Source organism: Anabas testudineus, chromosome 11 (genome assembly GCF_900324465.2).
Source record: "Anabas testudineus chromosome 11, fAnaTes1.2, whole genome shotgun sequence".
Lineage (NCBI taxonomy): Eukaryota > Metazoa > Chordata > Actinopteri > Anabantiformes > Anabantidae > Anabas > Anabas testudineus.
The window spans coordinates 14,968,336-14,983,781 of record NC_046620.1 but is presented as its reverse complement, the minus strand read 5'-3'; the positions used below and the strand labels follow the sequence as shown (position 1 = coordinate 14,983,781).

At 41.9% G+C, this 15,446-nt stretch overlaps 1 protein-coding gene across 1 annotated transcript in view; it reads right to left on the bottom strand.

Annotated features, from left to right (window-relative positions):
• Window positions 1-15,446, bottom strand: part of adgrb2 (adhesion G protein-coupled receptor B2) — a 196,341-nt gene that overhangs the window by 40,751 nt on the left and 140,144 nt on the right. Inside the window, exons 17-22 of the mRNA XM_026347650.2 lie at window positions 14,321-14,447; window positions 6,616-6,719; window positions 6,184-6,286; window positions 5,523-5,673; window positions 2,216-2,285; window positions 958-1,024 (exon numbers count right to left, since the gene is read on the bottom strand). Of these exons, the coding sequence (XP_026203435.1) occupies window positions 958-1,024; window positions 2,216-2,285; window positions 5,523-5,673; window positions 6,184-6,286; window positions 6,616-6,719; window positions 14,321-14,447 (622 nt within the window). The remainder of the gene's footprint in view (window positions 1-957; window positions 1,025-2,215; window positions 2,286-5,522; window positions 5,674-6,183; window positions 6,287-6,615; window positions 6,720-14,320; window positions 14,448-15,446) is intronic.

Below are 15,446 nucleotides of genomic sequence, written 5' to 3'. Positions count from 1 at the left end.
ATCATAATCAGGAATATTCAACAGCACAAAAACCCAAACTGCAGCTTGAGGAAACTGTCAACCTTCTTCTATGCTGTCAGGACTTTACTTCCAAAACACGGTGACGGTGCCTGAGCCCGACTATACAGCACTATACAGCAAGTGTTTAAGCAACGAGAGGAGAAAATCTTGAGCAGACACACAACGACGACACCAACAGCAGAAGCAATTACCAAAACAAATGTTTAGCACCCTCTCTAGACATAGTAAGCTTTTTGGTGTTAAACAAACAAACAAACAAAAAAAAATACACCCAGGATTTTGTTTAGGAGATATTAGCTAATCCTAGAAACAGCCACATACAGACACCCACAACAACAGATGATTAAAACACAAGTGCAATGCAATCAATGCATTCAATTCTTGCTGTAGAATAAAACAGCCATTGTCTGTTTTTGGAGTAAGTGGCAAAAACAAACACAAGCTGTGTTATTACGATTGTGGCACAAACTGTTGATCACATATTTATGTCTGAAAAGAAGTTTTTATATAAAAAAAAAAAAATAGACTCATCCTTCAATATGTTGAATACAGTGACTCATACTTTGAAAGTACACATAAAAGTGAGATATCTGGCTGCTGGGCTAGAATCCATTGCTGGGAAGCTCTTGTCTGGTGGAATACACTTTATTTTTTTTTCTGGGCTGACATTTTAAAGTCAAGGATCAAAGTGCTCATCTCATCATTTTGTCGTGTACACCCCGGGTGTGTATGCTCACATGTGCATGTGGGAGTGGAGGGAATATCCTCAGAGGTCAATAGGCAGCTACTTTAAAGCTCTTAGCTCAGAGGGTAGCTTAGCAATATATTTGTAGAGTTACGCAATGTGACCAGAGAGAAAGAGAAAGAGAGAGACGGAGAGAGGAGTGAGTGAGGGAACCTCATCGTGACGGGGGACAGTTTGTTGGGCAGACTCACCAACACAATGACAGCAGCGGGACCAACAAAGGCATAGAGCAGCCCCCCCTCCAGAGACAACCAGCAACTAGAGAAAACGAAGAACACAGAAATGTTTTAAGCACAGGAATGCAGCAAAATCACTGCTGCGAGTGTCAAGTAATTAACCACAAGTACACAGTCAATTAAGTATCACATTTTCTTAAACGTCCTTAGCGAGGGATAAATAGTCATTTCTATGTTTCTGTAAATACTGCCCTCAGTGCTCAGCGAATTTATTATGTACATTACCTCAAACATATCCTCAAACTGTAAATGCTCTTGTGAAATTTCATTTGGCGTGAAAGCTATTGAGATTTAATGAGTTTAAATGTGTCCTCCAGTGATGTCATAGCAGCATACTGAAACCCCTCTGTTTCAGTTGCAGCGCAGTAAAAAGGAAACTAAACATGATAAACACATGGCTCAAAGGCTAGCATACAGTCATCACATTAATGAGATTGCAAAGGGCAGCTTCACTTACTTTAGACTTGCTTTCAATGGCTCCAGTTTGGGGAGTATGTGATTATTATTAAACTTTAGCCTAGAGGACTATGCACTTTTCAGTTCGCATGGTGGTGTCAAACAGCGATTTCACCTAAGCAATTGTGCCATTTACTGGGTAGCAGACTTTTTTGAGTCAATTTCTTGTTTAAGAGAAAATCCACCCGCACCCGTTTTTTAAAATGTAGTTCCAACGCAAACAAATCAACTTAAAGATATTTCCAGACTACATGATTATAAAAAGTTCAGAGAAACAATTGAAAAACACTTTAAACCTAGTTTTTAAGGTGTCTCAAGTAGAATCTCTGCAGGCCCTCAACTGTGTGGTGTCCATTAAATAAACACCAATACTACAAAGATATGATCTGCATTTCACCAAATGCATGCAGGGACAGACTTAATTGCCCCTGTGACACAGAACAGGAATATGCTGGTATAGGAACTGGAGGCATGGACTATTTTGTTGAAAAATATATTCAGGGTTTATACATTCAGTTGTTTACAGCACAGCCTTCGCTGAATTAATAACCACCTCTGCTATGGTATAAAATAAAATTGCCTAAAAATACAAAATTCATGACCATAGTTCCTTAAGGGAAAAGAGGGTGAGACAGAGTTCCAAGCAGAAAAAGGAAACCTCTTTGCTTTGAGTAGTCAGCGATAAGGGAAATGAGTGGTGAGAGACAAAGCAGAGGTAAATACTAGTATTGGTATCGGGTAAAGATGCTGTACTCACTAGCTGGCTGTGCCGTAACCTCTTGCCCTGGTGAAACCCACCGACACGGCTACAACAAGGGCTGGAAGACCTACAACAAACAGAAAGAAAGCGATCAAATGGGTGTGACAGAGGCGTGTCAGCAAAATAACATTCTCCAGTGTGAACTACACGGCTCTCACTATCTGAATAATAAGCAGCAATCCAAGAGCATGTAACATTTGTATATGTGATTAAGACAGACTGCATATACTGTAGGTATGCTCGTGTGCTCTCTGACAACAAGGTCTAGCTACAGGTATGAAAAGTGAGCTCAGATCCAGGTTCACTGCAGGGATAGAGGCTCTTTTTTTCAGGATTTCAGGGCATTCCTGTTGCGCTCACAGCTTGTCTGTTCATGGTGAGTATACATTTAATCTGCCATAGGTGACCTTCACACGCAGCATGCCTGCATGCAATGTGTGTGTCTGTGTGTGTGTCTGTGTGTGCTAGAGAGGGAGGGAAGCAGTCTATAAAAATGTGAGGTATAACTTGTAGAGTGGTCAATAAGTCATGCATTAATTAGCTAAATCAAGCAAATTGTGTATGTCTGCATGTGTGTGTGTGCGTGTGTGTATGTGTGTGTGTAAATGAGAGCGAGTGTGTGTGTGTGCGCGAGTGAGTATGACAGAGCGTGTGCCAGAAAAAGAAGGAAATATGCTGTGCTCATAATGAGCTTGGCTCTGAAATATTCATGTAATTAACAAAGCTGTGATTATGGCTGCAAATGAAAAGCAATTAGAAAAAGTCACATTAACATTAACAAATAAGATGGTGGGAAGCCAGGCTGGTCCACTAACCAGCATGCGCAAAGTTTCAATTAGACAACAACATTAATCTGCCATTTACTGATATCCAATACGGTACACTTGCACCTATACGTCGGGCATACATGCTCCCACTGCTAATCTACCGCCGATCCAGTCACGCCCAACATCGCCTGTTTCCATGGCAACTGATTTCAATCACATAATTTGGGGAGAAAATTGCTAAATGGACATGGGGAGGATAAGCTGTTTGATCCTCTCCACTCTGCTCGACTGTTTCAGGCGTTTCGTGGCCGTTTGTGAGTGTATCGGATAACTCTATGGCTGCCGCACACACACACTGTGCCAGTACATCTCTCTCTCTCTCTCTCTATCTATCTCTGACTGTACATCAGTCTATACATCCTCCCTCCTCTGTATCAGGTAAGGGCATCGGTGACTTGGCAGATTAGACTGGTGGGATCAATATCAAGTAAAATGAACAGATGGTGTGTGTAGGGTGATTGTGGTGGGGGCTGTGTTGTAGTTTGTAGCGCTATCGCAAAACATATTGTCAGTTTTTGGCAAAGATACTTGGAGATAGCTCTGTTTTCCGTGTTGACTATCCCCTAACATCCCTTATGTCTGCTGCATCAGGTTGTAGTACACTGAGAGGACAGCATGATAGTGACATGATGATCGAATAGCACACAGGGGAGTGGGGTATGATTACTTGCACTCTGAATATCTAGTGTGATACCCTCTGTGAGTTTGTCTCAGTTTGGCTGCATCAGATAAAATTACATTACATTACAACCGTAATAAATGCCTTTTGGGAAACAAATAATTGCATAAAGAAACATATCATCTGAATGAGAAGAGAGCAAATGAAGTTTATTACTTAAGTTCAATTTCTTGAGAAAAAAAACGGCTGTCTGCTGCTGTTCAGCATCAATTTATGTCACACAACAGTGGTTCAATCAGCACTCAATTCAGAAAAAAGCATCTTCATTTGCTATGCTGAAAATTCTCTGGCACACAGGGACGGTTGATATTTCCAACAGCAGCAACAGCAGCTAAGTGTTATATCTACTGCCGCTACACTGCAATACTGCAGAGTCTTCCCAACTGCAGTGACTACACAAATTCAAGCCAATAACAGACAATGCATAGGCCAAGAGGATTGACCGACATGTGATCTCTGGGAAATCATGTAAACAATGCACCTTCCAGTGCCAAGTACTTAACAGTAGATGCTGATGCTTAAATGCAAAATTAATGAAGTCTCTATGTGTACGTGCAGCATTGTCGGGTGTCGGTACACAGGCATGTCATGAAGTTTTTTGCTGTAAATTTTCAACTGAAAAATAATATATACATCAAAATACATTTAATAATCCCATATTTTTGATTACACTAGAAAGAACTAACAACAATATCATCTGTATGAGTGTAATCCTGTGGTCAAGTGGTCAGACTTTTACAAAAACGTGACTGAGCAGCTCACAACAACTTGTAGAAGGTTGAATCTTTTCAAACTTGTATAAACAGAAATGATGTGTATGTGCGTGTTTCATCTGCAGTCCCTGATTTGACAGAGAGGCTGTGCATAGTTTTAACATGGCAGCGTGGCTTCACTAATTTTGTTTATTTCTGTGCATGCAGCAACATGATTGGTCTGGATAGAACAGTAAATGACCGCCTGTTTTTCTAACCATCAGACGGGAAAGTGTTTTCTCAAAGTTTCAAAAATTTAACAGCAAAATCATCTGGAGTAATGCACCTGTCCTCATGATGAGTCTTGAAGGACATTTCTTACTAAACCCAAAAATCCAATCTCTGAGTCAAAATATTGTTATGTGACGTGAAAACGATTATTAAAGTCCAAAGCAGAAATCTGTGGCAGAAATCCAGTTTGCAAACCTGTACCCATGTGGAGTGGCAGAGCTCAACTCGACCTTTTAACAACAATGCCTGACCCATCATTAAACGTAGCCTCAAAGCTTTTAAGGATAAAATTCACTGCACCTTATAACATTCGGACGTGCACAATAGAATTAAGTAATACATAACTATGTTAAATGCACTGCTAGTGACTGAAACATCACACATTTCTGTCTAAGTGACTAAAAGCAAAATCGATCCATTACACTGGAATAGTTGGGATTAGTGGAGTCGGTCATGGGAGGGAACTAAAGCTGCTCAAATTTTGCGCTTTGGGGTCCTGTACAATTCACACTGCTGACCCATAGTGAGCTCAAAATGGAGGAAGCTGCCGTAGCTTATTAGCTGTGTTGCACAGTCAATTTGTATCTTTCCCTCCTCCTAGGAGTAGGAACTAGTCACCAGACGCGAGGTTTCCAGACAGTTAGGAAACGGCTAAAACATGTATTTTGGACGTGCAAATGTATGAATATGAATATCACTGTGCCATTTTCTGGTGTAAGCAAGCCTTAAAACTACAAGTGGATCAAAACTAGGTGCCACACTTAACACTGCAGGCATATTTCTGGGAGTGCGATGAAGTGCTTGTGGGTGCTCACCCCAGCCGAGGCACAGAAAACGCTTGCGAATGAGTCGAGACCTCATTTTGCCAATGACAGCCAGGTAGGACTGCCACGCCTCTGTCAGCACCCAGCAGAAGGACGCCAAGAAGAAGAAGTGCAGGAAGGCAGCAGTCACAGTACAGAGACCCTAAGGAGAAAAGAAAGTCAGGGAGAGCGAGAGAGATAAAACAGACGTTTTAAAAGAAAGGGAGTTTTGTGAGAGGTGTCACAATGAATCATCCTTTAGAACTAGTCAGCAAAGGAAAATGAAACCTCTGCATAATAGAAAGGACAAAGGGAAAAAAGGGAATCTGATGAAGCACATATTGAGTAGAAACATAGGAGTTTTGATCAATAGTGACCAGGACACAGTGCAGCATTGCTTAGCCAGAGAACTCAGTGCTGTGTCAAAAATGTCAGCTGCTACTTTGAGGTCTCCACTCAATGAATCGTGTGTACTGCTGCACCCTGGGATTTTTTTTTTTGTACTTTTTTTTCTGGCAGTTTTGTTTCCTAGCCATTATAAAAGGCTTAGTCGCAAGCAGCGGGAGTGCAATAATAAAGAGTTGGGTGACTGGGAATAGAGTGGGAATCCATTTGCGATGTACAGTAGTTACATTCTTTTCCTGTTCTGTATCTGAGCATCACGTTGATTTACCTTGCTAAGCGTTTGAGATTGTCCCACTAAAATCAATAAATTGGAGGCCAGGATAGAGAGGCAAAAATTCACCAAGATGATGGATCTCTCAGAGCGGATATACCTACAGAGCAGAGGAACGAGAGACAGAAAGAGAGACAGAGACAGGAGTGAGATAAAAATTAATGACAGCTTGATGGACTGAACAGCTACTTTTTGGACACTGCATAGTCATTAGCTTGTTTTGCCACCTGTCATGTTTGTTACCAACAAACTAATCACCACCCCCTACTGCAATTGAACCATTTGTTCCATATTGGGCCTCGTTGGAGACTTGGCACAGCAGAGGATACACACGAAACACACTTTTCATGAGCCTGAACAGTGAGAGAAATCACCACTGTCCACGTGCCTGGGACGCTACCAAGTGCATGTGTATGCATGTGTTCTCACCTCCAGAAGGCAGCATAGATTAGCAGCAGGATGAGCAGAGCTGTGCAGGAGACCCCACAGCCCACCATGAGGGGCACAGAGGGCATGCTGGTAGGACCCATGTCCTGAGGAAGGACAGAAGAAAGTAAAGAGGAGGGAGAGAGAGAGGAAATGCTTAGTTAATAATTACTGCATGCCTTAAATAATAATAATAAAGCACATACAATTAGATAACAGGGAATTTAACACATTGCTTTTGTAAATTTTTTGCAAATGTACAAAACCATGACATACATTTCCTAATATGGTGACCACAGAAACTAAATCCGATATCCAGCTATACACTGTTTAAAGGATAAAAGTTAAGGATAGAAGTTTCTGACTTGCACCAATCATTAAATCTAATATGCAATGTCAGTGTCAGCCTAGTGTTTTCAAGTGGCTGTGCAGCTTCGCTTCACAGAAGAGGGTTAACATGCGTTATCCATATTTGATGTGCTAACCAGTGTCATACACAGGGTTATCAAGGGTATAAGAGATTAATCTAGATGATAGCTGAATAGATAGACAATTGGAATAAATCTTGTTAACTTGCTGGCCTGTATAGATTAAATGTTGGCACATTTCCTGCTTTGCATTTACAGTATCTATTAACTCTTACGCTCCCTGAGTTGTATTCCCCCTGGTAGCCCATTTTCATCATAGTCTACTAATTATATGCAATTACCTTTAATTAGAATTACAAGAGTCTGTTAGATGGAGCTGAATAATAACACATAATTACACTATTCTGTAAGTTGCTATTAGTTAGAAGTAGTGTACCTATCTCAAGTATGTGATGTCACGCTTCACCTACAGGCCTTCTAATTTTAATTACAGTTTCAGTTATGTTGGGGTAGAGAATGCACAAGGAGAGACTTTATGATGCAGGCTTAAGTAAAGCACACACTCGTTGTGTACCCACTTACTTACTTACAACCACTGTGTGATTTCACATGTACAAGGGTAAAAGCACTAGACCATAGAGCATAATTAAGTGATTTAGGTCATGATGTACAGTGAACCTCTGCTTCGCCTCCCTCTCTCTGGAGCTATGCTTTCAAAAGGATGTAACAGACAAATGACGTGGAGCGTGGAGAGCATACACCCCGCTGCGTCCCAAATGGGCTTGGCGTTTGGCCTGCTTTTTAGTTCTCAATCACACGTTTTAGCTTAATTTACCTCCTAGAGTGGCTAGCTCTTCCTTTCGCCCAAAAGATTTATCACTGTACACGCACATACACATCGCGGAAGGTGTCTTTTACTCCGAATAAAGTTCATACTCGAACACAAAGGCACATTCAGGCAGATGTGCCAAGTAATTGAGTGTCAGTGTTTAAGCTGTATGAGTGTGTGTGTGTGTTTATTAGAGATGAGCTGAAAGCAGAGGAGGAAAGCAAGAGAGTGAATAAAGAATGCAAGCTGAAAAGAAGGAGTAGGAGAGAAACTCAGAAAGAGATGGAGTGGGATGATTTAAGAACAAATAAGAGAAGGCAAAGAGTAGGAGGGAAAAGAAGTAGATAAGGAGAAAGAAAAACGAGAGCAAGTCAAAGCTTCTCTTTTAGTTGTTTTCCCTGGCCCATAAAAGGAAGGCAATTTCTCCCGAGGAAAGTGGAATAGGCTGGAATACCAATACAGCAGACACGCAAACACGCTGGGAGAAGAATGGAGGTGAAACATAATCAAAACCGCCTCATAAGAAAGAAAGAGAGTCACAAAAACAGAGAAAGAAGGGGGATATCACAAGAATCTGCTTCACGGAAAAAAAGGAAAGGCCTAGGAGGAGAGTGAGAGACATCAGAGGCCCACTGAGTTCGGTATTATGTAGAGAGGAAGGTCAAAGGATACACAGGCATTTTGCGTTGCGTTGAGACCTGACAGATCAAACACGGAGGATGCAGGAGGAATGCCAAACATGCTCGTACACACAGTTAAACTAGCCTGTTGAATTTTCTTTGCTCTCTCTCTGTCTCTTTTACTTTTATCTTTAGAAGCTAGGCAATAGAATGATTTATACTCTTATTTGTAATTTAATTAATATGGTTTTTACTGCAATTTGTCTACGGCTAGAATAAGAGAGACTGTGATGGAATCAAATCCTTAATGTGCAAAGATGCTACTAAAGAGTAAAATGGAGTAAATAAAAGACACGGATGGACACAAACGCAACACGTCAGACCTGAGGCTGCAGTGTCACACGAGTGGCCCTTCCTCAATAGATATTATGTTGTGTTTGGAGCAGTGTGTGCCTGCGTTTTGTGTGTTTGCAGTCTGCATATGAGGGAAAGAGAAAAGAACTGAGACAGAGTACAGATTAGAAAGAGTGTGCTGAGGCTCTGCTGTATATGCCCTGGCTCCCCTGGGCAGCTTGGCTACCATGTGATGGAGAAGATAGCTATTTTCAGCTCAGGATGTTTAACCTACTTATCTCCTCTCACTGACAGTCCTCCTCCCTCCACTCCTACCTATCCCTTCCCTCCCTTTCTCCCCATTCTTCCTGCACTCCATCTCTACCTCTACCTCTTACTCTCTCCTCAGCAGCGGGGCTCTCTCATTTCCCTCTTCCACTCCATGGCCATCTGTACCTTACTACTTCTTTTCCATTTACTCTTCCATCCTCTTTCTCTAATGCAGGAAAAAAGCATGGAGATTTACTGTGCTGAGATTACACAATGCTGCACTTAAGTAATTAAGTGTAATTCCACAAATGCATCGTTCCATCGGAGAAATTTAAAAGGACTTGGACTGTGTGTATTGTTGTGTGTGTTCATTGCCACTGCTCTATTCATGCAGTGTGTTTGTGTACTGTGTCACACCCTGCAGGCTATATCTCTGAGGAAATCTTGAAAAAGTTCACCGTATACTTTCAAATACTTTTCCTTACCACTTGAGGACATGATATTTTCTTTTACTTTTTTCTTTACTTATGAGGCTTTGAGTTAGCTAAATGTTACCATGCTCATATTAAGAGGACATCATATAATCATGGTATTTAGTATTTATTTATTTACCTTTATTAATTAGCAAGTACAACTATGCATGACACTTGTTAAATGTCACCAACTATATGCCTCAACTGAATCAGTTCGACATACCCATTGAGAGCTCAGTTGGACACACTCTGACTTCAATGCCCTCTAGAAAAACTGCATTCACCATTCATCTGTTAATTATAGTTGACAAATCCAACACATTTGCATTCTGCATTCTTTGTACTCTGCTTTTTCTTTAAAAAAGCTTCCTTTCCTTTCTAAGCTGTCTCCGGTTAAGTTATATTAAGCTAAAATATGAGCTGCTATCTTGTAGCACCTCAATCATCCCTATCATCCCCCCACAGTCAAATCAAGTACTTTGGCCATTAGCAGCCTAAATAATAGACCCAGCTGTGAGATTTTTCCATTCTGATTAGGTGCCGGTGAGCTCTAATGACAGCAGAGGAAACAGGTTCAATTCATCTCAAGTAGACGCAATCATTTTATGAGAATGATTGGGCCAAAGGCAGTTAGCGTGGTAGGTAAAAGAAGCAGACATCACTTCACATACTATTCTTTTGAGAAAATTGCTTTGATACAGTAATTGGCGTATAAATGAGTTATGGAAACACAGAAGACATCCCCCTCTTCTTCATACCCGCTGTGTTATTTTTCATCCGCTTGCCAATGCCTGTGCGTGTATGTTTGTTTGTGTGCTCATCTATGCTGACTGGATCAAGGTCTCAGGTGCTGTTAAAACCACTGACCTTTTCGCTCGCGTTTCTGGTTACCTGCTTAGGCAAGCACAAGCAACGATTCCTGCTGCAGCTTTAAAAGCAAGTTTGTGAGAGCTACTCAAAACCTGTAATTAATTTCCATGTCAACACAGCTTACATGGCTGCAGCCTTGTGTGCTCACAGAAGTATAACTCACTTGATCAAGCTGATGCCCAAAACTGACTTTCATAAAGCTAATACCCCCCCCCCCTTCGACTCCAAATCCCCGTGATCCTTACGAGCACTGTGGAGACAATGAGTTCAGTCATTTCTACTTGTCTACTTTTTTGGGATAGAGTGGCTCGGTTTATTTTATGACTTCATGACCTCACTTACGCCCTCCTTCTCTTCCGTGTGTCTAAAGCAACAACCTCTGTCTTGTGTCTGATAGTGAAGGTCTCTATAGACACACACACACACACACACATGCGGAAATCTCACCGGCTATAGAAAGTAAACAGGATTAACTGGCTATCCCTCGCTCCACTGTAAACGGCCTGTAATGGCAGCGCTGCTTCTAAATCCCTCCATCTCGTTCTCTCCCCCCTTCTCTCCCTCCCTCCCTTTTCTATTAAACATGGAGGTTAATCCTCAACACCCCCCACCCCCCTCCCTCCCCTCTCTTGTCCCTAGCGCCGTGGCCCAGGATAAGCTGTCAGAGCTGGGCTGCTGATACTCAGCTTTGCTCCAACAGCCTCACAGCCTGGACACAGCAAATGAGCGTGTATGTGTGTGTGTGTGTGTGTGTGTGTGTGTGTGTGTGTGTCTACAGGTGCTTCCCTGTGTGTACAGATTATTCTGCTTGTATGCATATGTGTGTGAGGGCGTAAACATGCAAACCTAGGGTTCAGTTGTCTGTTTGCATGTCTGCATGTGTTTTTATGTGTCGGGAAATTCAATTTGTCTCACCCTCCTCTTTTGTAGAATCCAATCTCAGCTGGAATAAAAAGCTAACTCTGGAGCACCCTAAAGCAACAAAGTGCACTCAGCACTGGCCGCAATAGCTCCTGACTGAGAGCTATTGACACAAAAACACTGACCCATACCTTCCTGCCCTCCGCACTGGATCTAATGGTGGTACCAGGGGCTGAATCATAAATAGCTAATGACTTACACACTGTTCACAAATGTCACAGAGGTCACAAAAGTCAATGTGTTTTCCCTCCTAGTCCTCTTTCACTCAACACAGCCGACCTACTGGCTATGTGGCAAGGGAAAAGTCAATACTGTTCAGCTGGAAGAGAAGTCACAGGAACCAGAAATAGTGGCTGGAAAGACATGTTCAGCTTATAGGTCGCAGCTATCATGTTTGATTTTTTTTATATTTTGACAATTAAAGCTTCCAAGACTTTCAGAAGCCTGTGAAGAAATGTAAGCTTTAAGGGACAAAATAATGAGGAGCAGTTATTTACCTTTTTACATTTATTTAAAAAAAACATAAAGGGGAAAAACCTAAGGGAAAAGGAGGGTACTGTATAGAGATTTCCCAGGTTATGTTACTATTTAGTTTTTGTGTTGTTGTCTAATGTGAAAGATATACACATTGATTAATATACCACAATATTAATACCATAATGTTATAGTGGACAGGAGTCAGCATGGGAAAAATGTAATGTTGGCCATGATCAACAGGTGTCAGAACATACAGTGCATTGCTTCGTACTGCTTTTGGGGCTTTGTAGCCGCAGACTGATCTGAGTGCCCATGAGGATCACTTGTCATTCATTAACATTAAAACTACCAGGCGGTGTTAATGTGCTAAAATATAGTGGTGGAGTCATTTGTCACAGGAAACAATACAATGTCTAAGAAACAATCAGAAGCATAAGGTTCAATTCCCTAACATACTAAACAGCACCGGATTACCTGAACTCCCTCATCCCGGTGTACAATCCCTCTGGCTCACTACGCTCTGCCAGCGAACGACGACTTGTGGTCCCCTCTTTTCACCTCAAAAGATCCCAGGCTAAACTGTTCTGTTGCTCTTGCGGTTCCACGATGGTGGCACGACCTGCCCACCTCTGCACGTTCGGCTGCCTCGCTCTCAGCTTTCAAAAACTTGCTAAAAACAGAGCTCTTCCGAATCTTTCTCTGCGCTTACAACTAATAATAATAATAAAAAATGTTGCACCATGAAACTGAAGCAGCTCTGTCTAAAGCACTCATCTCCTTGACTTAGATATTTGCTTGCTTTGTACCTCACCTGTAAGTCTCTTTGGATAAAAGTGTCTGCCAAATAACCAAATGTAAATGTAAATGATGGGAGTGAGCCAAAACAATAAAGTCACTTGCCAGACTTTGCCAGCTAAAAAAAAATATCTTTATCTGTATGTACTGGCTGATGACAGTATTCAGTACATCAGTAGTAAAAGAACATACTGAACTGTACACGACCACAATCAAATCCCATCACAATCGGTTGAAACTATTCACCCGATTCAGAGTTGACACAGATTTATAGTTAGCTAGTTCTCTGTAGGTTCATCACTATGAGCGATACCTTCAACATTGTGTTCATTATTACATTATTATTCATTGTCACTACAGACATTGTTATATAAACAAACTGAACTATGGCCACTTTAAAAGAAAAAACTTTACAGCTTTTTTCGCATTTGATGCAGAATGTATGTGAGGCCAGGTACATTTATAACATAAATGTGTCTCGAGCAGCAAATGAACAGCACCGGTGAGTGCTATATGGAAGAGCAGCTTTACACTGAAAAGGTTACACGGGGAAAGATGTCTGTGTAAGTGCACAGCCCCCTTTATCTTGGCAACACTCTGGTTGTTAATGCATTATTACTTAGTGCAGACAACATCTCCTTTCCATCTCTCGTCTCTCTCTCACTCTCTCTCTTTCTATCTCTCCCTCTTAGCTCTCCCTGCCAGCTGAGACCAGGCTGTCCTTTCTTTTTGGTTGAACATTTCCTCCCACAAAATCCTCCATTCCTCACAATCACTTTCCATTTCAGTGACACCTGGAGTTACCCTGCAGCGCTTACCGGGGATCGGCTTTTGTTAGCTCCATTTTCTAAACCAACCATTAAGCAAGAGAACAACCAAGCAAAACAGACTCACATCTATTCTTGTGTGGAAGAACGGTGATCGTCAAATGTTATATTTACCCTCTCTCCCTGATCATTTAATGCAGTTTGTTTGGACAGCAGGTGCAAGAAAGCATAGGAACAAATAAAGGAAACACTCTGTGACCAGAAGGGTCGAGGAGTTGTGGATCAAGTGAGAACAGCAGCTATAAGTGTTAACAAGGTGAAAAGGGGGCTAAATAAAAGAATGGGTCAATGCATTAAAACAAGAGTTAAAAAACCTTCTTTACGCACATTAACGTGAATCTGCAGAACACGTGTGCTATTAATAGAAGCTCAGGTTATGTGCTGCAGGCGCACACACACACACACACACACACACACACACAGTTATATCTTTCTTTGTCTTGACATCTCTTCTCTCCCTTATCACATGCAAGTACATCAAGCTCGCCGAACTAACTGACCTTTATCAAGTTTTAGCTCCAAAAAGTTGCATAACGTCAAGAGTGACAGCCAATCAACGTATAATTAGATAAGTGAGAGACACCGTGATCAAACATGAGCACGTTGCACAGTGACAAAGCTTCACACTGACAGCTATGTTCGGGCTGCAATCTTTTCTACTAAAGACAGCTGCTTGTTATAAAGTAAGACACCTCGCAGTCAAATTCCACGAGTCGCCACCAGTATCACCCGTCTGTTTCCCCTTACAAAGTCAATAAATGACTAAGCAGCTTGTTGTACTTAACAGTAAGATCCAACTAACAGGAACGCCAGCAAAATTAACACCATGGTAACTCATCATCTCACTGACCTGGTGCCTAGTAGTAATTGGTCTGTTAGCCCCCTAGTCCCATAGAGTACATTAGGCTATGGATTGGTGACTCACCGGGTCTTTAGCTTGCTGTGCTAACACGGCGTAGGTGGATATCCTGCTGCACAGGCATTTGGTGTGGACAGTGGTTGACGCGAGCGTTTGGCAGCCTTCTGTGCCCCAGTTTTCCACGCCAGCTTCCCTGGAGGTGGAGAGAAGAGAGGGGGGGGTGGGAAGGGAGGGGGGGTGGGTGTCACAGGGGACATAAACAGTGACTGTGAGACAAATACAAACACAAAACAGTCACGTGACTACGCATGCCTATGAGAAGTTCCTTAACTCGAGCGGGTAAAAAGTTTTTTGGGGGCAGACATTCTTCACCATTAGGTTCCCCCATTGACTCTGCAGGTATGTTTATTACGCAGTGATGGGCACTCACACACTGGCTGCCTCTGCTACGCTGGCAGCATTAGATCCCAATGTCACCCCACTTGTTCTTGAGTCCTCTCTGTGGCAAGAACCCTAAAGACTTTCTTTCACTTGCATCTTTGCTCTTTTTCTATCCCATCTCCCACTTCTTGAAAGAAAACCCCCCAACAGTCTTAAGGCCTTGAAGGAAAACTGGACAGGGTAGCATCTCACTTTACAAAAACCAGTGTGGCTTAAATGGTGAATAGAGGTTTTTAAGTAAATGATCAAGTGCTTTGACACCCAACAGGGGTAAAATAGTGCCCAGATTCTCATACAATACAACTTTGTACACTTCATTGCTCTACATCCTCCCTCTCTTACCCTTATGTGCCCCTTCCCTTTCACTTCAGTCTAAATGCTCTCAATTGAAGGTTGAGTGCAGAGGTCGATCAATAGGATTCTAACTGAACTAATTACCCTGGCAGCTCACACTACACATTAACCTTATGTTTAACCCTGGATATACTTCTATTCTAGCCACCAGAGACAAGAGGGGAACATTGCAGATATAAAAGCAGAGATGTTCTGATGGGTGTCAAGAAGGTCAACGTCATGGCTAATGGGTTAAGCTGCAGCGCACTACATGTACATATTTTTTGCTAGTGCAAGATTGGACTTTTATTATTCAAATGCATCTTTTATGGCTTCTATCTGGTTTAAAGTGGTTGGGACCCAGTTAGGAAGAAATCTTGCCACAAAAGGCTGGATCAGTATTTATCAACAGAATAAA